Genomic DNA, 19624 nt, shown 5'->3' on the forward strand with positions numbered 1-19624 from the left:
CCCGGGTGAAGATCGTGTCTGCTGAGGAAGTCTGCTTCCCAGTTGTCCACTCCCGGGATGAACACTGCTGACAGTGCTATCACATGATTCTCTGCCCAGCGAAGAATCCTTGCAGCTTCTGCCATTGCCCTCCTGCTTCTTGTGCCGCCCTGTCTGTTCACATGGGCGACTGCCGTGATGTTGTCCGACTGGATCAATACCGGTTTTCCCTGAAGCAGAGGTTCTGCCTGGTTTAGAGCATTGTATATTGCTCTTAGTTCCAGAATGTTTATGTGAAGAGACGTTTCCAGGCTCGTCCATACTCCCTGGAAGTTTCTTCCTTGTGTGACTGCTCCCCAGCCTCTCAGGCTGGCGTCCGTGGTCACCAGGATCCAATCCTGTATGCCGAATCTGCGGCCCTCCAATAGATGAGCACTCTGCAACCACCACAGAAGAGACACCCTTGTCCTTGGAGACAGGGTTATCCGTAGGTGCATCTGAAGATGCGACCCTGACCATTTGTCCAACAGATCCCTTTGGAAAATTCTTGCGTGGAATCTGCCGAATGGAATCGCTTCGTAAGAAGCCACCATTTTTCCCAGGACTCTTGTGCATTGATGTACAGACACCTTTCCTGGTTTTAGGAGGTTCCTGACAAGCTCGGATAACTCCTTGGCTTTTTCCTCCGGGAGAAAAACCTTTTTCTGAACCGTGTCCAGAATCATCCCTAGGAACAGCAGACGAGTTGTCGGCATTAACTGGGATTTTGGAATATTCAGAATCCACCCGTGCTGTTTTAGCACTTCTTGAGACAGTGCTAATCCCATCTCTAGCTGTTCTCTGGACCTCGCCCTTATTAGGAGATCGTCCAAGTATGGGATAATTAATACGCCTTTTCTTCGAAGAAGAATCATCATCTCGGCCATTACCTTTGTAAAGATCCGAGGTGCCGTGGACAATCCGAACGGCAGCGTCTGAAACTGATAGTGACAGTTTTGTACAACGAACCTGAGGTACCCCTGGTGTGAGGGGTAAATTGGAACGTGGAGATACGCATCCTTGATGTCCAAGGATACCATAAAGTCCCCCTCTTCCAGGTTCGCTATCACTGCTCTGAGTGACTCCATTTTGAACTTGAACTTCTTTATGTACAGGTTCAAGGACTTCAGATTTAGAATAGGCCTTACCGAGCCATCCGGCTTCGGTACCACAAAAAGAGTGGAATAATACCCCTTCCCTTGTTGCAGAAGAGGTACCTTGACTATCACCTGCTGAGAGTACAGCTTGTGAATGGCTTCCAACACCGTCTCCCTTTCGGAGGGGGACGTTGGTAAAGCAGACCTCAGGAAACGGCGAGGTGGATCTGTCTCTAATTCCAACCTGTATCCCTGAGATATTATCTGCAGGATCCAGGGATCTACTTGCGAGTGAGCCCACTGCGCGCTGTAATTTTTGAGACGACCGCCCACCGTCCCCGAGTCCGCTTGAGAAGCCCCAGCGTCATGCTGAGGCTTTTGTAGAAGCCGGGGAGGGCTTCTGATCCTGGGAAGGAGCTGCGTGTTGCTGTCTCTTCCCTCGACCTTTGCCTCGTGGCAAATATGAATAGCCCTTTGCTCTCTTATTTTTAAAGGAACGAAAGGGCTGCGGTTGAAAAGTCGGTGCCTTTTTCTGTTGGGGGGTGACTTGAGGTAGAAAGGTGGATTTCCCGGCTGTAGCCGTGGCCACCAAATCTGATAGACCGACTCCAAATAACTCCTCCCCCTTATACGGCAAAACTTCCATATGCCGTTTTGAATCCGCATCGCCTGTCCACTGTCGCGTCCATAAAGCTCTTCTGGCCGAAATGGACATAGCACTTACCCGTGATGCCAGTGTGCATATATCCCTCTGTGCATCACGCATATAAAGAAATGCATCCTTTATTTGTTCTAACGACAGTAAAATATTGTCCCTGTCCAGGGTATCAATATTTTCAATCAGGGATTCTGACCAAACTACCCCCGCACTGCCCATCCAGGCAGTTGCTACAGCTGGTCGTAGTATAACACCTGCATGTGTGTATATACTTTTTTGGATATTTTCCATCCTCCTATCTGATGGATCTTTAAGTGCGGCCGTCTCAGGAGAGGGTAACGCCACTTGTTTAGATAAGCGTGTTAGCGCCTTGTCCACCCTAGGAGGTGTTTCCCAGCGCTCCCTAACCTCTGGCGGGAAAGGGTATAATGCCAATAATTTCTTTGAAATTATCAGCTTTTTATCAGGGGCAACCCACGCTTCATTACACACGTCATTTAGTTCTTCTGATTCAGGAAAAACTATAGGTAGTTTTTTCATACCCCACATAATACCCTGTTTAGTGGTACCTGTAGTATCAGCTAAATGTAACGCCTCCTTCATTGCCAAAATCATATAACGTGTGGCCCTACTGGAAAATACGGTTGATTCGTCACCGTCACCACTGGAGTCATCGCCTGTGTCTGGGTCTGTGTCGACCGACTGAGGCAAAGGGCGTTTCACAGCCCCTGACGGTGTTTGAGTCGCCTGGACAGGCACTAATTGATTGTCCGGCCGTCTCATGTCGTCAAACGACTGCTTTAGCGTGTTGACACTATCCCGTAGTTCCATAAATAAAGGCATCCATTCTGGTGTCGACCCCCTAGGAGGTGACATCCCCATATTTGGCAATTGCTCCGCCTCCACACCAATATCGTCCTCATACATGTCGACACACACGTACCGACACACAGCAGACACACAGGGAATGCTCCTAATGAAGACAGGACCCACTAGCCCTTTGGGGAGACAGAGGGAGAGTTTGCCAGCACACACCAAAAGCGCTATATATATATCAGGGATAGCCTTATAATAAGTGCTCCCCTATAGCTGCTTTGTTATATAAAAATATCGCCATAAATTTGCCCCCCCTCTCTGTTTTACCCTGTTTCTGTAGTGCAGTGCAGGGGAGAGACCTGGGAGCCGTCCTGACCAGCGGAGCTGTGAGAGGAAATGGCGCCGTGTGCTGAGATAGGCCCCGCCCCTTTTCCGGCGGGCTCGTCTCCCGCTATTTTGAGAAATCAGGCAGGGGTTAAATATCTCCATATAGCCTCTAGGGCTATATGTGAGGTATTTTTAGCCTTTATAGGTACTCATTTTGCCTCCCAGGGCGCCCCCCTCCCAGCGCCCTGCACCCTCAGTGACTGCCGTGTGAAGTGTGCTGAGAGGAAAATGGCGCACAGCTGCAGTGCTGTGCGCTACCTTTAGAAGACTGCAGGAGTCTTCAGCCGCCGATTCTGGACCTCTTCTGTCTTCAGCATCTGCAAGGGGGCCGGCGGCGCGGCTCCGGTGACCATCCAGGCTGTACCTGTGATCGTCCCTCTGGAGCTTGATGTCCAGTAGCCAAGAAGCCAATCCATCCTGCACGCAGGTGAGTTGACTCCTTCTCCCCTCAGTCCCTCGCTGCAGTGATCCTGTTGCCAGCAGGAATCACTGTAACATAAAAAACCTAGCTAAACTTTCTCTAAGCAGCTCTTTAGGAGAGCCACCTAGATTGCACCCTTCTCGGCCGGGCACAAAAATCTAACTGGAGTCTGGAGGAGGGTCATAGGGGGAGGAGCCAGTGCACACCACCTGATCGGAAAAGCTTTACTTTTTGTGCCCTGTCTCCTGCGGAGCCGCTATTCCCCATGGTCCTTTCAGGAACCCCAGCATCCACTAGGACGATAGAGAAAAGTGGAGAAAGCGCCCCAAGTGAAAATCTTCCGCAGGAGCCATTTTAGACTCACACCAGGAAACATACTCTCTCCAAATACGGTGATAATGTTTCGCCGTAACCTCCTTCCTAGCCTTAATGAGAGTTGGAATGACCTCCATGGGGATACCCTTACGAGCTAAGATCTGGCGCTCAACCTCCATGCCATCAAACGCAGCCGCGGTAAGTCTGGAAACACGCATGGACCCTGCAACAACAGGTCCTCTCTTAGAGGAAGCGGCCAAGGATATTCCACCAGTAATTCCTGAAGATCCGGGTACCAGGCCATTCTTGGCCAATCTGGAACGACGAGAATCGCCTGAACCCTTGCTCGTCGAATGATCCCCAGTAACTGGAATGAAAGGAAGTGGAGGGAACACATACACCGACTGGAACACCCACGGAGACACCAGGGCGTCCACTGCACTGGCTTGGGGGTCCCTTGACCTGGAACAATACCTCAAGAGCTTCTTGTTGAGACGAGACGCCATCATGTCGATAAACGGAATTCCCCAACGCTTTGTCACCTCTGCAAATACCTCTTGGTGAAGAGCCCACTTTCCCGGATGGAGACCGTGTCTGCTGAGGAAATCTGCTTCCCAGTTGTTCACTCCCGGTAGGAAGACTGCTGACAGGGCGCTCACGTGTTGTTCCGCCCAGCAAAGGATTCTTGTGGCCTCCGCCATTGCCGCTCTGCTCCTTGTTCCGCCTTGACTGTTTATATGTGCCAGCGCTGTGATGTTGTCTGACTGTACCAGGACAGGTCGACCCTGAAGAAGGCTTCTTGCTTGCAGCAGGCCGTTGTAATTGGCTCTTAACTCGAGAACATTTATGTGGAGACAAGCTTCCTGGAGCGACCATTTCCCCTGGAAGTTCCTTCCTTGGGTGACTGCGCCCCAGCCCCAGAGACCTGCATCTGTTGTCAGAAGTACCCAATCCTGGATACCGAACCGGCGCCCCCCTAGGAGGTGAGGACTTTGTAGCCACCACAGGAGAGAAATTCTGGCTCTGGGAGATAGACTTATCTTCCGGTGCATGCGCAGGTGAGACACGGACCCTTTGCTCAGCAAGTCCCACTGAAACACCCGGGCATGAAACCTGCCAAATGGAATGGCTTCGTACGCCGCAACCATTTTCCCCAGAACCCGAGTACAGTGATGGATCGACACACTCGTCGACCTCAGAAGTTCCCTGACCATCGTCTGCAGTTCCAGAGCTTTTTCTTCTGGAAGAAAGACTTTCTGTAAATCCGTGTCCAGAATCATGCCCAGAAAAGGCAGCCGAGTGGTCGGAATCAACTGAGATTTTGGCAAATTGAATACCCAACCGTGCTGTCGCAGAACAGACAGTGACAAATTTACACTTCTCAGCAACCGTTCCTTGGACCTCGCCTTTATCAGGAGATTGTCCAAGTACGGGATAATTGTAACCCCTTGTTTGCGAAGGAGAACCATCATTTCCGCCATGACTTTGGTGAAAATCCTCGGAGCCGTGGAAAGCCCAAACGGCAACATCTGAAACTGGTAATGAGAATCCTGTATCGCAAACCTGAGGAAGGCCTGATGTGAAGGACATATCGGGATATGCAAGTAGGCATCCTTTATGTCGACTGACGCCATAAAATCCCCCCCTTCCAGGCTGGCCATTACCGCTCGAAGAGATTCCATCTTGAACTTGAAAACTTTCAAGTATGGATTGAGGGATTTTAGATTTAGAATTGGTCTGACCGAACAGTCCGGTTTCAGCACAACAAAGAGGCTCGAGTAGAACCCCTCCCCCCGTTGGGATGAGGGAACGGGAACAATTACCCTCTGTAGACACAATTTTTGTATCGCTGCCGACACCACCTCCCTGTCCGGAAGAGCTACTGGTAACGCCGAAATGAAGAACCGGTGAGGGGGTATCTCCCGAAACTCCATCTTGTATCCCCGAGACACAATCTCTAGGACCCAAGGATCCAGGTCTGATTGAATCCAGACCTGACTGAATATTTGTAGACGGCCCCCCCACCGGTCCGGACTCCCCCAGGGAAGCCCCAGCGTCATGCGGTGGACTTGGTAGAAGCAGGGGAGGACTTTTGGTCCTGGGCGCCTGACACAGCAGGTGATTTCCTTCCCCTTCCTTTTGAAGCGAGGAAGGACGAACCTTTTCCACGCCTGTATTTATTGTGACGAAAGGACTGCATCTGCTGATGTGGTGCCTTTTTCTGTTGTGTGGGAACATAAGGAAGAAAAGAGGACTTACCCGCAGTCGAGACCAGGTCAGCCAAGCCGTCCCCAAACAAGACAGTACCTTTGAAGGGTAACGCTTCCATAGCCCTCTTGGAGTCGGCATCAGCATTCCATTGATGGATCCACAACGCCCTCCTGGCTGATATCGACATGGCATTGGCTCTTGATCCCAAGAGACAGACATCCCTCGCAGCATCCTTCAGTTAATCTGCAGCGTCCTTGATATAACCAAGAGTCAAAATAACATTATCTTTATCAAGGGTATTCATATCATTAGCTAAATTCTCAGCCCATTTAGCAATAGCACTACTCACCCATACAGACGCCACAGCAGGTCTGAGCAATGCACCCGAATTAGCGAAAATGGACTTCAGAGACATCTCCAGCTTGTAATCCGCCGGATCTTTGAGAGCTGCCGTGTCAGGAGACTGAAGCGCCACTTTTAGACAAGCGAGATAGAGCTTTGTCAATATTTGGAGACTCCTCCCATTTTCCCCTGTCATCCGAGGGGAACGGATATGCCATGTGAATCCTCTTGAGAATTTGCCACCTCTTATCCGGCGACTCCCAAGCCTTTTCACAAAGAGTATTCATTTCATGAGAGGGGAAACTTCACTTCAGGTTTTTTTTCCTTAAACAAGCAAATCCTTGTTTCCTGTACCGCAGGTTCATCAGAAGTGTAAAATATCTTTTATAGCCACAATCATGTACTGAATACTCTTAACTAATCGTGGATGTAAAGCAGCCTCAGTGAAATCGACCTCAGAATCAGAGTCCGTGTCGGTATCCGTATCTACCACTTGAGTAAATGGCCGCTTTTGCGACCCAGATGGGGTCTGTACCTGAGACAAAGCCTCTTCCATGGACTTTTTCCACACCTGTGTCTGACTCAGAATTATCCAACCTCTTTTATAAAGAAGCTACATTCGAATTTATCGTACTGAGCAATGCGAGTAAAGCAGGTGTCGGCTGCGTCGACAGTCCCAAATCTAGCCCCGCATCCGCTCCCCCAATAACCTCCTCTGGTGAATAACATTCAGCCTCAGACATGCCTACACACAGAACGTCCCAGCTAGGTGACAGGCCCACAATGAAGCCCAGATAGAGGACACAGAGGGAGTATGCCAGCTCACACCCCAGCGCCCATATATCCAGACAAAATATATATGTACCCAGCGCTGCTTAATTTAAAGAAGCACCACACCGCTGCCCCTCCCCTTCTGAATATCTCCCCGTTACTTGTGAGGAATGTGGAGGTCCCGGCAGCGTCTCCTTCAGCCGCGTGTTGAAGGAGAAGATGGCGCCTGTGAGCCGCGGGGCGAAGCTCTGCCCCCTTCCCAGTGTTTCGGCCCGCCAAATTTGAAAATGAAAAAGATGCCGGCGGGGGTTTAAGAAACGGTACCGAGGCACCGAAAGCCTTCTGCCGGTCCCCGACCTCAGTAACATGCTGCCCAGGGCCCCCCACCAGCGGCATGCACCCTGTAACTACCGTTAGTGATGTGTGTGGGAGCATGGAGCACAGCGTTACCGCTGTGCTGTACCTTCCGTTACTGAAGTCTTCTGCCGTCCTGAAGTCTTCTGATCTTCTCATACTCACCCGACTTCTTTCTTCTGGCTTCTGTGAGGGGGTGACGGCGTGGGTCCGGGAACAAGCAGCTAGGCGCACCAAGTGATCGAACCCTCTGGAGCTAATGGTGTCCAGTAGCCGAGAAGCAGTGCCCTTAACTAAGAAGAAGTAGGTCTGCTTCTCTCCCCTCAGTCCCACGCTGCAGGGAGCCTGTAGCCAGCAGGTCTCCCTGAAAATAAAAAACCTAACAAAAAGTATTTTCCAGAGGAACTCAGGAGAGCTCCCCTGCGAGTGTCCAGTCAGTCCTGGGCACAAAGTCTAACTGAGGTCTGGAGGAGGGGCATAGAGGGAGGAGCCAGTTCACACCCAGATTAAGTCTTTTCAGTGTGCCCAAGCTCCTGCAGATTCCGTCTATACCCCATGGTCCTTTTGGAGTCCCCAGCATCCTCTAGGACGTAAGAGAAATGGGGCGTAAGCACAGAGGTGGACAGTGATGGGTAGAAGGAGATACGGGAGGTGGGTACAGTGGTGATGTGGGCAGAGCAGGAGATATGGGGGTGGGCACAGGTGTGAAACAGATAGTAATGGGTGTCTGGAGCTATGGGGTGGGCACAGGGGCGAGGCAGGCAGTGATGGGTAGTGGACGATATAAGGGTGGGGACAGGGGCAAAGCTGGCAGTGATGTTTACTGATATGGTGGGGTTGGCACAGGAATGAGGCTGGCAATGATGGACTTCGGAAGCTATGAGATATGGGCACAGGGGTGAGGATAGCAGAGATGGGCAGTGAGGCTCAGGCAGGAGAGCTGGGTGAAGGAGGGCCCATACGTAGGGTGGCAGGGAGCTGCGGGCCGGGTGTATATAGTGCGAGGGGTGCAGGGATCGGGCGGGCACACAGACACGTAAACGCCGAAGGAAGGGCTACATCGGGGTCACACAACAAATAAGGGCTGCGCAACGAAACTACAAGAACCCAACACATTGCAATGGCCCCCGGGTATGTGCCCACATATCGCTGTCTCACCTGCGTCCCCTCCGGGCCATGGCCGCCTCCGAGGCCGTTTCTGGCGTTATTGTTATTTCCTATCTCCCGCCCGCTGCGCGCGCATCCTAGCCACGCCTCTTCCGGGGGTCGAGAGTCACTGCCTGACGTCATGACGCCTCCTGTGTCTTCTGAACTGGGGGGGGAGGGGGAGAGCGATGACAATGATAGAGGCGGTTGATGATACTTCTATCAACCAATCGGAAACCAGTGCGGCCAGGTGGGGGAAAATGCACGCAGTGCAGGACTGTATCAGCAGGGGGCGCCACAGTATGTCTGCTGACGGAATTTCTTTATAAAACCGTTTTATATTTTTTAATTGAAACGTAGTCATTACTTAAGTACACTGACAGAAACACTGTCACTGATGTGATATTTAGGTAAAATTCAGAGTAAATAGAATACAATTAACAAATGGATGCAGTTACAGTTACTTGTAATCATTTCTAGGGACACAGTACTGGTTACCAGAGGCGTCAGAACGTTTTTCGGTTGGGGGGGGTTGGGCAGGATAAAAATCTCAGTTTGGCGCCCCTAATTACTGGACACCTTAGACGGGTCACTTGTACCTGTACGGAACTCTATGGAGCAGCTGGGAGTGAGTGGCCCCTTATATACATGTCTGGTAGAACCCCCTTACACACAATATGCCTGACAGAGCCCATTATATACATTGTAGAGCGCCTACTCCTCCTCATTCATCTCGCCTCTCCTTCTCATCCCTGTGCTCTACTTCCCTACCCCACGGTTAGTATATACACAGGGTAACAGAGGGACATACACAGCAGTGCCGTAACTAGGCATATTAGCGCTGTGTGCAAGAAACGGCATTAGCGCCCCCCCATGCAAGATAGGGGCAGTGCGTGCCGCAAGCGCGCAGAAAATATATAGGGGCGTGGCTTCATAGGGAAGGAGCGTGGCCACAAAATAATACCAATCCATACTATGGTGCACAGTAGTCTCCATTATTCAAATTAAGCTGCACAGTAGCGCTACTACACCAGGTAGAGCCCTTTTTACACATTACAGCAGACAGTCCCCCTTTTTACACATTACGGCAGACATCGTGCCCTTTTTACACATAACGGCAGATAGCGTCCTCTTTTTACACATTACAGCAGACAGCGTCCCCTTTTTACACATTACGGCAGACAGCGTCCCCCTTTTTACACATTACGGCAGACAGCGTCCCCCTTTTTACACATTACGGCAGACAGCGTCCCTCTTTTTACACATTACGGCAGGCACACTCCCCCGTTTTACACGTAACGGCAGCCAGTCCCCCTTTTTACACATTGCGGCAGGCACAGTCCCCCTTTTTACACATAACGGCAGCCAGTCCCCCTTTTTACACATAACGGCAGCCAGTCCCCCTTTTTACACATTGCGGCAGGCACAGTCCCCCTTTTTACACATAACGGCAGCCAGTCCCCCTTTTTACGCATTGCGGCAGACAGCGCCACCCTTTTTACACATAACGGCAGCCAGTCCCCCTTTTTACACATTGCGGCAGGCACAGTCCCCCCTTTCACACGTAATGGCAGCCAGTCCCCCTTTTTACACATTGCGGCAGACAGCATCCCCCTTTTTACACATAACGGCAGCCAGTCCCTCTTTTTACACATTGCAGCAGGCACAGTCCCCCTTTTTACACATTGCGGCAGGCACAGTCCCCCTTTTTACACATAACGCCAGCCAGTCCCCCTTTTTACACATTGCGGCAGGCACAGTCCCCCTTTTTACACATTGCGGCAGGCACAGTCCCCCTTTTTACACATAACGGCAGCCAGTCCCCCTTTTTACACATTGCGGCAGGCACAGTCCCCTTTTTTATACATAACGACAGACAAGAGAGAGAGAGAGATACTTACCATCTCTCCCGCTGGCAGTCAGGCACCTCGTGCTGGCAGCTTCGGAGGCAGGGGAGAAGGAGGAGGAGGAGGGAGGGAGACTGGAGCCGCAGCAGCGCTATTTCATTGGTAGTAAGCGCCGCTGCAGCTGTCCCCTCTCCTTCCGTATTGGCTGCCCGGCGCTGCTGTGGATGCTGGGATGAAGGAACCGCATCCCAGCATCCACAGCGGCGCTTACTACCAATGAAATAGCGCTGCTGCTGCTCCAGTCCCCCTCCCTCCTCCTCCTTCTCCGCTGCCCGGCGCTGCTCTCTCCTCCACAGTGCGGTGGCGGCGCACGGCACACACAACAGAGGCGGCATGTAATGAGTCAATTTGACTCATTACATGCTGCTAGCCGTTGCGCCCTCAGGGCAACTGCGCTGTGTGCCAGGCACACCTGGCACACAGGTAGTTACGGCCCAGATACACAAGGTAACAGAGGGACATATACACAGGGTGACAGCAGCATGAATATACAGGGAGACAGAGGGACATACACAGGGGGACAGAGGGACATACACAGGGTGACAAACACAGGGTGACAGCGGCACGTATACAGAGGGACATACACGGGGACAGAAGGACATATACACAGGTTGAGAAACACAGGGTGACGGCAGCACGTAAATATACAGGGAGACAGAGGGACATACACGGAAACAGAGGGACATATACACAGGGTGACGGCGGCAAGCATATACAGGGAGACAGAGGGACATTCACGGGGACAGAGGGACATATACACAGGGTGACAGTGACCCCTCATACAGAAACTCCCTGCCCTCTCCTACCACAGCACATCTCACCTAGCAGAATAGATCATAGTAACACCCAACAGCAATCACCCCTCACCCAGCCAGCACACAGCACCTGTATATCCACCACAGCAGGCAGCTCAGCAAGCTTAAGCTGATTTTAAGTTTCAACAAAACATTTTCCACAAAAGTAAAGCTTACTGGCTAGCTGTGCGTCCGCTCCTCAGGCTCTGCTCCCTGTGGGTTTGGCGGAGTTAAAGCGGCTCAGTGGTTGGCAGGCTGTAGTGTAGGGACTGTTTGCCGCATTGTCATGCTGCGGATTCGTGGACAGTGTCACACAGCAGTGGCCGGTGCCCGCTGTGTGGTCGGAACGTGTTGTGCTTATACTGTAGCTACTGTATACAAACACGTTTAGAGTAGAAAGCAGCAGAGCCACCGTTCAAGCTAGTTGCCCCGGCCGCATCCCTCGCTGCTATCACTTTACACAGCGGAGAATGCTGCCGCTAGTGGTGGCAGCTGCAGGCTCAGCGGGCAATCGCGCTCCCGGGTGGATGGCGCCTCTCTCATGTTTGGGGGGAGCGAGCTGCCCCCTTGCCCCGCCTATTCCGACGCCCCTGCTGGTTACATATATCTGTGAGTGTGCTCTTACGTTTTGTTTAGCTGCCTGGGACAGGATCCACTTGTCACTGTCTAATTTAATTAAACAGTATTAAATGGGCACTATTAGGGCATGTGATGCATCAGCATCACCATTTCACCCAAGACACGTTACTAGTTTGTATATTGGCCCTCATTCCGTGTTGATCACTCGCTGCCGTTTTTTGCAGCGCAGCGATCAGGTTACTACTGCGCATGCGTATGCACCGCAATGCGCACGCGCGTCGTACAAGTATAAACAGCATCATTGCGCTGTGCAATGCTTCTAGCGACGAATCGATTCGCACAACCGATCGCAAGGAAATTGACAGGAAGAAGGCGTTTATGGGTGTCAACTGACCATTTTCTGGGAGTGTTTGGGAAAATGCAGGTGTGTCCAGGCGTTTGTAGGGCGGGTGTCTGACGTCAATTCTGGGACCGGACAGGCTGAAGTGATCGCAAGGGCTGAGTAAGTTCAGACCTACTCAGAAACTGCAAAAAACCTTTTCGTCCCACTCGGCTGCACATGTTATCGCACACTTGCAAAGCGAAAATACACTCCCCCGTGGGCGGCGACTATACGTTTGCACGGCTGCAAAAAGTAGCTAGCGAGCGATCAATTCGGAATGAGGGCCATTGTCCCTCTTATTCCATCATTGGGGCTGATTGAGCGGTCGATCAGGTCTGAACTGCGCATGCGTATGCACCGCAATGCGCAGGCGCGATGGTCCGCAGTGACGGGGAGTGCCGGGCAGCAACAGGATGGTGCAAAAAATCCCATTGCACCGACAAACGCAAGAAGATTGACAGGCAGAGGGCGTTTGTGGGTGGCAACTGACAGTTTTTGAGGAATGTCCGAGAAAACGCAGGAGGGGCCAGGCGTTTGGAGGGAGGATTCCTGACATCAGCTCTGGCCCCGATCATCGCAGCGGCTGAGTAAGTCCTGGGCTGTGCAAAGACTGCACAAACTCCTGTTTGTGCAGATCTCCTGCACATGCGATCGCACCCCTGTACAGCGATTTCCCCCTCCCCCTGTAGGTGGCAACTACCTGATCTCAGGAATGCAAAAAATGCACCATAGCGATCAGGTTTGAATTAGCCCCATTGAACTAAACTGAAATGTTGCTGCATATAGGTGTCTACTCTCCCAGAATTTCCAGGAGACACCCAAATTTGGATGAGATCTCCTAGAAGACAAGGCAGCGCCCCTGCATACCGCCCATTTCTCCCATGAAGTTGTCAGGGCGGGGAGACTGAAGATACAAGTCTCTGCTAATCATGTCATTGCGGCCCACCCCCCTTACACAATGCAGCTAATTGCATATGACGTTGTAAAGGCGAGGCCCCAGAGATGCCATTCATAGATCCGCAACCATGGCCCATTGACCAGACCCTCCATAAACATCCTGGAGCACAGACAGAAAAAAAATAAGATTTTAATTACCTACCGGTAAATCCTTTTCTCGTAGTCTGTAGAGGATACTGGGGTTCCATTTAGTACCATGGGGTATAGACGGGTCCACTAGGAGCCATGGGCACTTTAAGAATTTGATAGTGTGGGCTGGCTAATCCCTCTATGCCCCTCCTACCAGACTCCGTCTAGGAAACTGTGCCCGAGGAGACGGTGAGATTCCAAACCAGCACACACAAACAGAGGAAAGTTAAGCTAACCCAACTTTAAACAGGAACAGCAACAGCTGAACCAACAATACTTAACCAAGTAACAATGCAGGAAGAACGACGCAGCGGGCGGGCGCCCAGTATTCTCTACGGACTACAAGAAAAGGATTTACCGGTACGTAATTAAAATCCTATTTTCTCTTACGTCCTAGAGGATACTGGGATTCCATTTAGTACCATGGGGATGTACCAAAGCTCCCAAACCGGGTGGGAGAGTGCTGAGAATCCTGCAGAACTGATTGACCAAACTGTTGGTCCACAGAGGCCAAAGTATAGAACTTGTAGAACTTAGCAAACGTGTTCGAACCTGACCAAGTACCTGCTCGGCAGAGCTGTAAAGCCGAAACACCCCGGGGAGCCGCCCAGGAAGAACCCACCGACCTAATAGAGTGGGCCTGTACAGATTTTGGAACCGGCAAGCCTGCCATGGAATAAGCATGCTGGATAGTGAGCCTGATTCAGCGTGCAATAGTCTGCTTTTAAGCAGGACATCCAATTTTATTAAAATCATATAGGATGAACAGCGAGTCGGATTTCCTGTGATGAGCTGTTCGCTTTACGTATACCTTCAAAGCCCTCACCACATCCAAAGACTTTGAAGTAGTGGAAGTGACAGTGATAACAGGAACCACAATAGGTTGGTTGATGTGAAATGCAGACACCACTTTCGGAAGAAATTGCTGACGAGTTATGAGTTCAGCTCTGTTCTCATGGAAAATTAAATAGGGACTCTTGTGAGACAAAGCCCCCAGCTCCGACACACATCTTGCTGAAGCCAGGCCAACAGTGTGACGGTCTTCCACGTAAGATGTTTTACGTCAACCTCCTGTAATGGTTCAAACCTGTCCGATTGGAGGAACTGCAGCACCAAATTGAGATCCCAAGGTGCCGTGGGAGACACAAAGAGAGGTTGGATGCGCAGAACACCTTTCAAAAACGTCTGGTCCTCAGGGAGAGAAGCCAATTGTTTTTGAAAGAAAATGGACAAGGCTGAAATCTGGACTTTTATGGAGCCCCAACATAGGCACACATCCTCACCTGCCTGCAGGTGAAAATCCACCGCAGAATAAGTTCTGCTCTCACACCAAGAGACGTATTTCTTCCAAATACGGTAGTAATGTTTAGACGTTACCCCCTTCCTGGCTTGGATCATAGTCGGGATAACTTTATTAGGGATCCCTCTTCTGGCTAGCATCAGCCGTTCAACTTCCATGCCGTCAAACGTAGCCACTGTAAGTCCTGATAGATGAACAGGCCCTGTTGCAGAAGATCCTCGCAAAGAGGAAGAGGCCACGGATCCTCATGGAGCATCTCCAGAAGATCTACGTACCAGGCTCTTCTTGGCCAGTCCAGAACAATGAGTATTGCTTGAATCTTTTCCATTTTTATTCCTTTGAGAATTCTTGGGATCAGAGGAAGTGGAGGAAACACGTACACCATCTGATAGACCCATGGAGTCGTCAGAGCGTCTACCGCCACTGCCTGTGGGTCTCTCGACCTGGAACAATACCGCTTGAGCTTCTTGTTGAGATGATAGGCCATCATGTCGATTTGTGGATATCCACACAGACGTGTCAAGCACCTAAACACTTCCGGGTGAAGGCCCCACATCCCCGGATGCAGGTCGTGTCTGCTTGAGAAAATCTGCTTCCCAGTTGTCTACTCCTGGAATGAAGACCGCTGACAACGCCACAGCATTTTTTTCTGCCCAGAGGAGAATTCTTGACACCTCTGACATTGCTGCTCTGCTTTTCGTTCCGCCCTGTTGGTTTATGTACGTCACTGCCGTCACATTGTCCGACTGGACCTGAATGGCCCGGTCATGAAGAAGATAATAGACCTGCAGAAGGGCGTTGTATACGGCCCTGTTCCAAAATGTTGATAGGAAGGATGACTTCCTGACTTGACCATCTTCCTTGAAACTGCACCCCCTGGGTGACTGCTCCCCAACCTCAGAGGCTTGCGTACGTGGTTGACAGGACCCAGTCTTGAATTCCGAACCTCCGACCCTCAACTAGGTGAGAGGTCTGTAGCCACCACAGAAGGGAGATCCTGGCTTTTGGCGACAAACGAATCCTCTGGTGCTTGTGAAGATGCGATCCGGACCATATGTCCAACAGATCGAGCTGGAAGGGTCTTGCGTGAAACCTTCCGTATTGAAGTGCCTCGTAAGAGGCCACCACTTTCCCCAGAAGGCAAATACATAGATGCCACGATATCTGGGTTGGCTTCAGGACATTCCGAACCATCGACTGGATTACCAATGCCTTTTCCAACGGAAGGAACACTTTCTGCACTGCAGATACTGAAGTGTCAGGATCATTGTTGGTACACAAAGCTATATGTGCCTCCTGATCCCTTGAGACGTGTCTGACCAGTGATTTTCAAATAGAGACTATTATTCCTCCCTTTGTATAAACTATTACATCATTGGGATTTTATATCACATAAATCTAACCAGCCAGTTAATCCATTTTTCTACGCTAACATTGGCCACGTTATCCTTTGCCTACTGGTATTTTGTTAGGCAGGTGGAAATTATAAGTATCCACTATATTATACATTTTGGATTTATGCACCCCTGAAGAAGTCCTGTCAAAAGGACGAAACGCTTAGGGTTTTAGAAAAGGGTATCTTTTAGGAAAAAATAAGAATTTACTTACCGATAATTCTATTTCTCGTAGTCCGTAGTGGATGCTGGGGACTCCGTAAGGACCATGGGGAATAGCGGCTCCGCAGGAGACTGGGCACATCTAAAGAAAGCTTTAGGACTATCTAGTGTGCACTGGCTCCTCCCCCTATGACCCTCCTCCAAGCCTCAGTTAGGATACTGTGCCCGGACGAGCGTACACAATAAGGAAGGATTTTGAATCCCGGGTAAGACTCATACCAGCCACACCAATCACACCGTACAACTTGTGATCTGAACCCAGTTAACAGCATGATAACAGAGGAGCCTCTAGAAAAGATGGCTCACTACAGCAATAACCCGATTTTTTGGTAACAATAACTATGTACCAGTATTGCAGACAATCCGCACTTGGGATGGGCGCCCAGCATCCACTACGGACTACGAGAAATAGAATTATCGGTAAGTAAATTCTTATTTTCTCTAACGTCCTAAGTGGATGCTGGGGACTCCGTAAGGACCATGGGGATTATACCAAAGCTCCCAAACGGGCGGGAGAGTGCGGATGACTCTGCAGCACCAATTGAGAGAACTCCAGGTCCTCCTCAGCCAGGGTATCAATTTTGTAGAATTTTACAAACGTATTTGCTCCTGACCAAGTAGCTGCTCGGCAAAGTTGTAAAGCCGAGACCCCTCGGGCAGCCGCCCAAGATGAGCCCACCTTCCTTGTGGAGTGGGCATTTACAGATTTTTGGCTGTGGCAGGCCTGCCACAGAATGTGCAAGCTGAATTGTACTACAAATCCAACGAGCAATAGTCTGCTTAGAAGCAGGAGCACCCAGCTTGTTGGGTGCATACAGGATAAACAGCGAGTCAGATTTTCTGACTCCAGCCGCCCTGGAAACATATATTTTCAGGGCCCTGACAACGTCTAGCAACTTGGAGTCCTCCAAGTCCCTAGTAGCCGCAGGCACCACAATAGGTTGGTTCAGGTGAAACGCTGAAACCACCTTAGGGAGAAACTGAGGACGAGTCCTCCATTCCGCCCTGTCCGAATGGAAAATCAGATAAGGGCTTTTACAGGATAAAGCCGCCAATTCTGACACGCGCCTGGCCCAGGCCAGGGCCAACAGCATGACCACTTTCCATGTGAGATATTTTAACTCCACAGATTTAAGTGGTTCAAACCAATGTGACTTTTGGAACCCAAAAAACTACATTGAGATCCCAAAGTGCCACTGGAGGCACAAAAGGAGGCTGTATATGCAGTACCCCTTTTACAAACGTCTGAACTTCAGGGACTGAAGCTAGTTCTTTTTGGAAGAAAATTGACAGGGCCGAAATTTGAACCTTAATGGACCCCAATTTCAGGCCCATAGACACTCCTGTTTGCAGGAAATGTAGGAATCGACCCAGTTGAATTTCCTCCGTCGGGCCTTACTGGCCTCGCACCACGCAACATATTTTCGCCAAATGCGGTGATAATGTTTTGCGGTTACATCCTTCCTGGCTTTGATCAGGATAGGGATGACTAGATCCGGAATGCCTTTTTTCCTTCAGGATCCGGCGTTCAACCGCCATGCCGTCAAACGCAGCCGCGGTAAGTCTTGGAACAGACAGGGTCTGTCACAACTGAGGGCCTGAGCTGACGGGAGGCAGCCTCAGTTGTAGGGGCTGAGATGTACCGGAACCTGGGAGGTTGTATCAGACCCCTGGACATGTAAGTAACATGAACAATAACTGCCCGAAGGCGTGACCACGACAACTTAGATAAAAGTCAATGATGTTTATTATGACAACTCCGCATCACAGCAGCAATAAAAGAAAACGTAAAAGTCAGCAAAGAATAAATACAGTTCCTGAGTACTACAGCATGGCAGGAGCCACAGGGCACTGGTAGTGTGAGATAGTTCTTATGATCTTCTAGATGGAAAGTCCTTACCAGGCCCGGCTGTAGCAATGGAGATAACCCAGGATTGTACCAGCTGGTGTTCCAGGAAGAGCTGGGTTGCTGAAGGTAAAACAGCTGCTGTGGATACTGGCTGGAACCAGACTGTTGTTAGCACGGAGTGGATACTGGCTGGAACCAGTTAAATAATAAATGAACTTTGGGAGCGATGAAATGTGAACTGAAATGTAGAACTTGAGAGCGGAGAAATAATAATTCCGGTGGAGAGTGGTAAAGTGTAGAAAGGACACCGGCCCTTTAACGGAAGCTGTACTCTGCTGGAAGCTGAGGCTGGAAGCAGGTAGTGTTGTAGCTGGAAACAGATGAATCCACAATGGATTGGAGAGTCAGGCTACACCGCAGGTGGAATGCTGGTGCGGGTCTCTATGGTGGAAGTCTTGAGACAGGAGCTGGAACCTGGAAGACAATCATAGAAGAGAGACAAACAGGAACTAGGTTTGACAACCAAAGCACTGACGTCTTCCTTGCTCAGGTACAGCTTACTTATACCTGCAGCAAGGAAGGGGTTGGCTAGGCAATTATGCAAATCAACAACACAGACAGCAGATTGGTGGAAATGATCAGATGACAGAATCCAAGATGGCTGCGCCCATGCAGACACTTGGAGGGAAGTTTGGTTTGTAATCCATGTGGTCTGGGAAACAGTAATGGCGGCGCCGGCCACCGGAGACAGGAGACGCCAGGCTGATAGATGCACATTTAACCACGCGGGCACAGCGAAGGCCGCGGCTGATGAAAAGACCACTCTGCATGTGAAACTTAGGAACAGCGGAATCCGGTCCTGGAACGCTGAGCCCGCCTTAGGAGGCATCTGAAGGGTAAGTAATGGCGTCCAGATACCCGGATCGTGACAGCACCCCCCCCTTTAGGAGTGGCCCCAGGACACTTCTTAGGCTTTAAAGGAAACTTTGCGTGGAAATTTCGGACCAAGGCAGGAGCATGGACGTCAGAGGCATTGGTCCAAGAGCGTTCTTCAGGACCATAGCCCTTCCAGTCAATGAGATACTGAAGTTGACCGTAACGGTGACGTGAGTCCAGGATCTTGGCCACTTCATACTCAACGCCTCGTTGAGTTTGGACTTTCGGAGTTGGTGGAAGTGAGGAATGAAACCGATTCAAGATTAACGGTTTCAACAGGGAAACATGGAATGTCCTGGGTATTTTTAAGAAGGGAGGTAACTGGAGTCTGTAAGCAACAGGATTGATGACTTGATCAATTTTAAAAGGACCGATGTAGCGAGGTGCAAACTTCATACTGGGAACTCTTAACCTCAAATTCTTCGTGGATAACCATACCCGATCACCCACCTTGAGAGCAGGAACTGCTCGACGCTTCTTATCCGCAAACTTCTTGTACCTGAACGATGCCTTGAGCAGAGCTGATCGTACGCTCTTCCAGATATTGGCAAACTGATGCAAGGTGATATCCACTGCGGGAACAGAAGTTGCTGGAAGCGGTTGGAACTCAGGGACTTTAGGGTGGAATCCAAAGTTGGT

The 19624-nt window shown here is 50.5% G+C and overlaps 2 protein-coding genes across 6 annotated transcripts in view; one reads left to right on the top strand and one right to left on the bottom strand.

Moving 5' to 3' along the window:
- The window catches only part of MYBL2 (MYB proto-oncogene like 2), a 145138-nt gene extending 136426 nt beyond the window's left edge, over nucleotides 1-8712 (bottom strand). For all 4 annotated transcript variants that reach the window (XM_063960288.1, XM_063960285.1, XM_063960286.1 and 1 more), the window contains exon 1: nucleotides 8549-8712. In XM_063960288.1, the coding sequence (XP_063816358.1) occupies nucleotides 8549-8568 (20 nt within the window). In that variant the 5' untranslated portion in view covers nucleotides 8569-8712. The remainder of the gene's footprint in view (nucleotides 1-8548) is intronic.
- LOC135055816 (uncharacterized) overlaps nucleotides 8710-19624 on the top strand; it is a 35610-nt gene continuing 24695 nt past the window's right edge. The window contains exon 1 of one of the 2 annotated variants that reach the window (XM_063960290.1): nucleotides 8710-8786. In XM_063960290.1, coding sequence (XP_063816360.1) covers nucleotides 8725-8786 — 62 coding nt within the window. In that variant the 5' untranslated portion in view covers nucleotides 8710-8724. Of the gene's footprint in view, nucleotides 8837-19624 lie in introns of both variants that reach the window. The other variant, XM_063960292.1, reaches the window with a different exon arrangement.

This window comes from Pseudophryne corroboree, chromosome 3 (assembly GCF_028390025.1).
Source record: "Pseudophryne corroboree isolate aPseCor3 chromosome 3, aPseCor3.hap2, whole genome shotgun sequence".
Classification (NCBI taxonomy): domain Eukaryota; kingdom Metazoa; phylum Chordata; class Amphibia; order Anura; family Myobatrachidae; genus Pseudophryne; species Pseudophryne corroboree.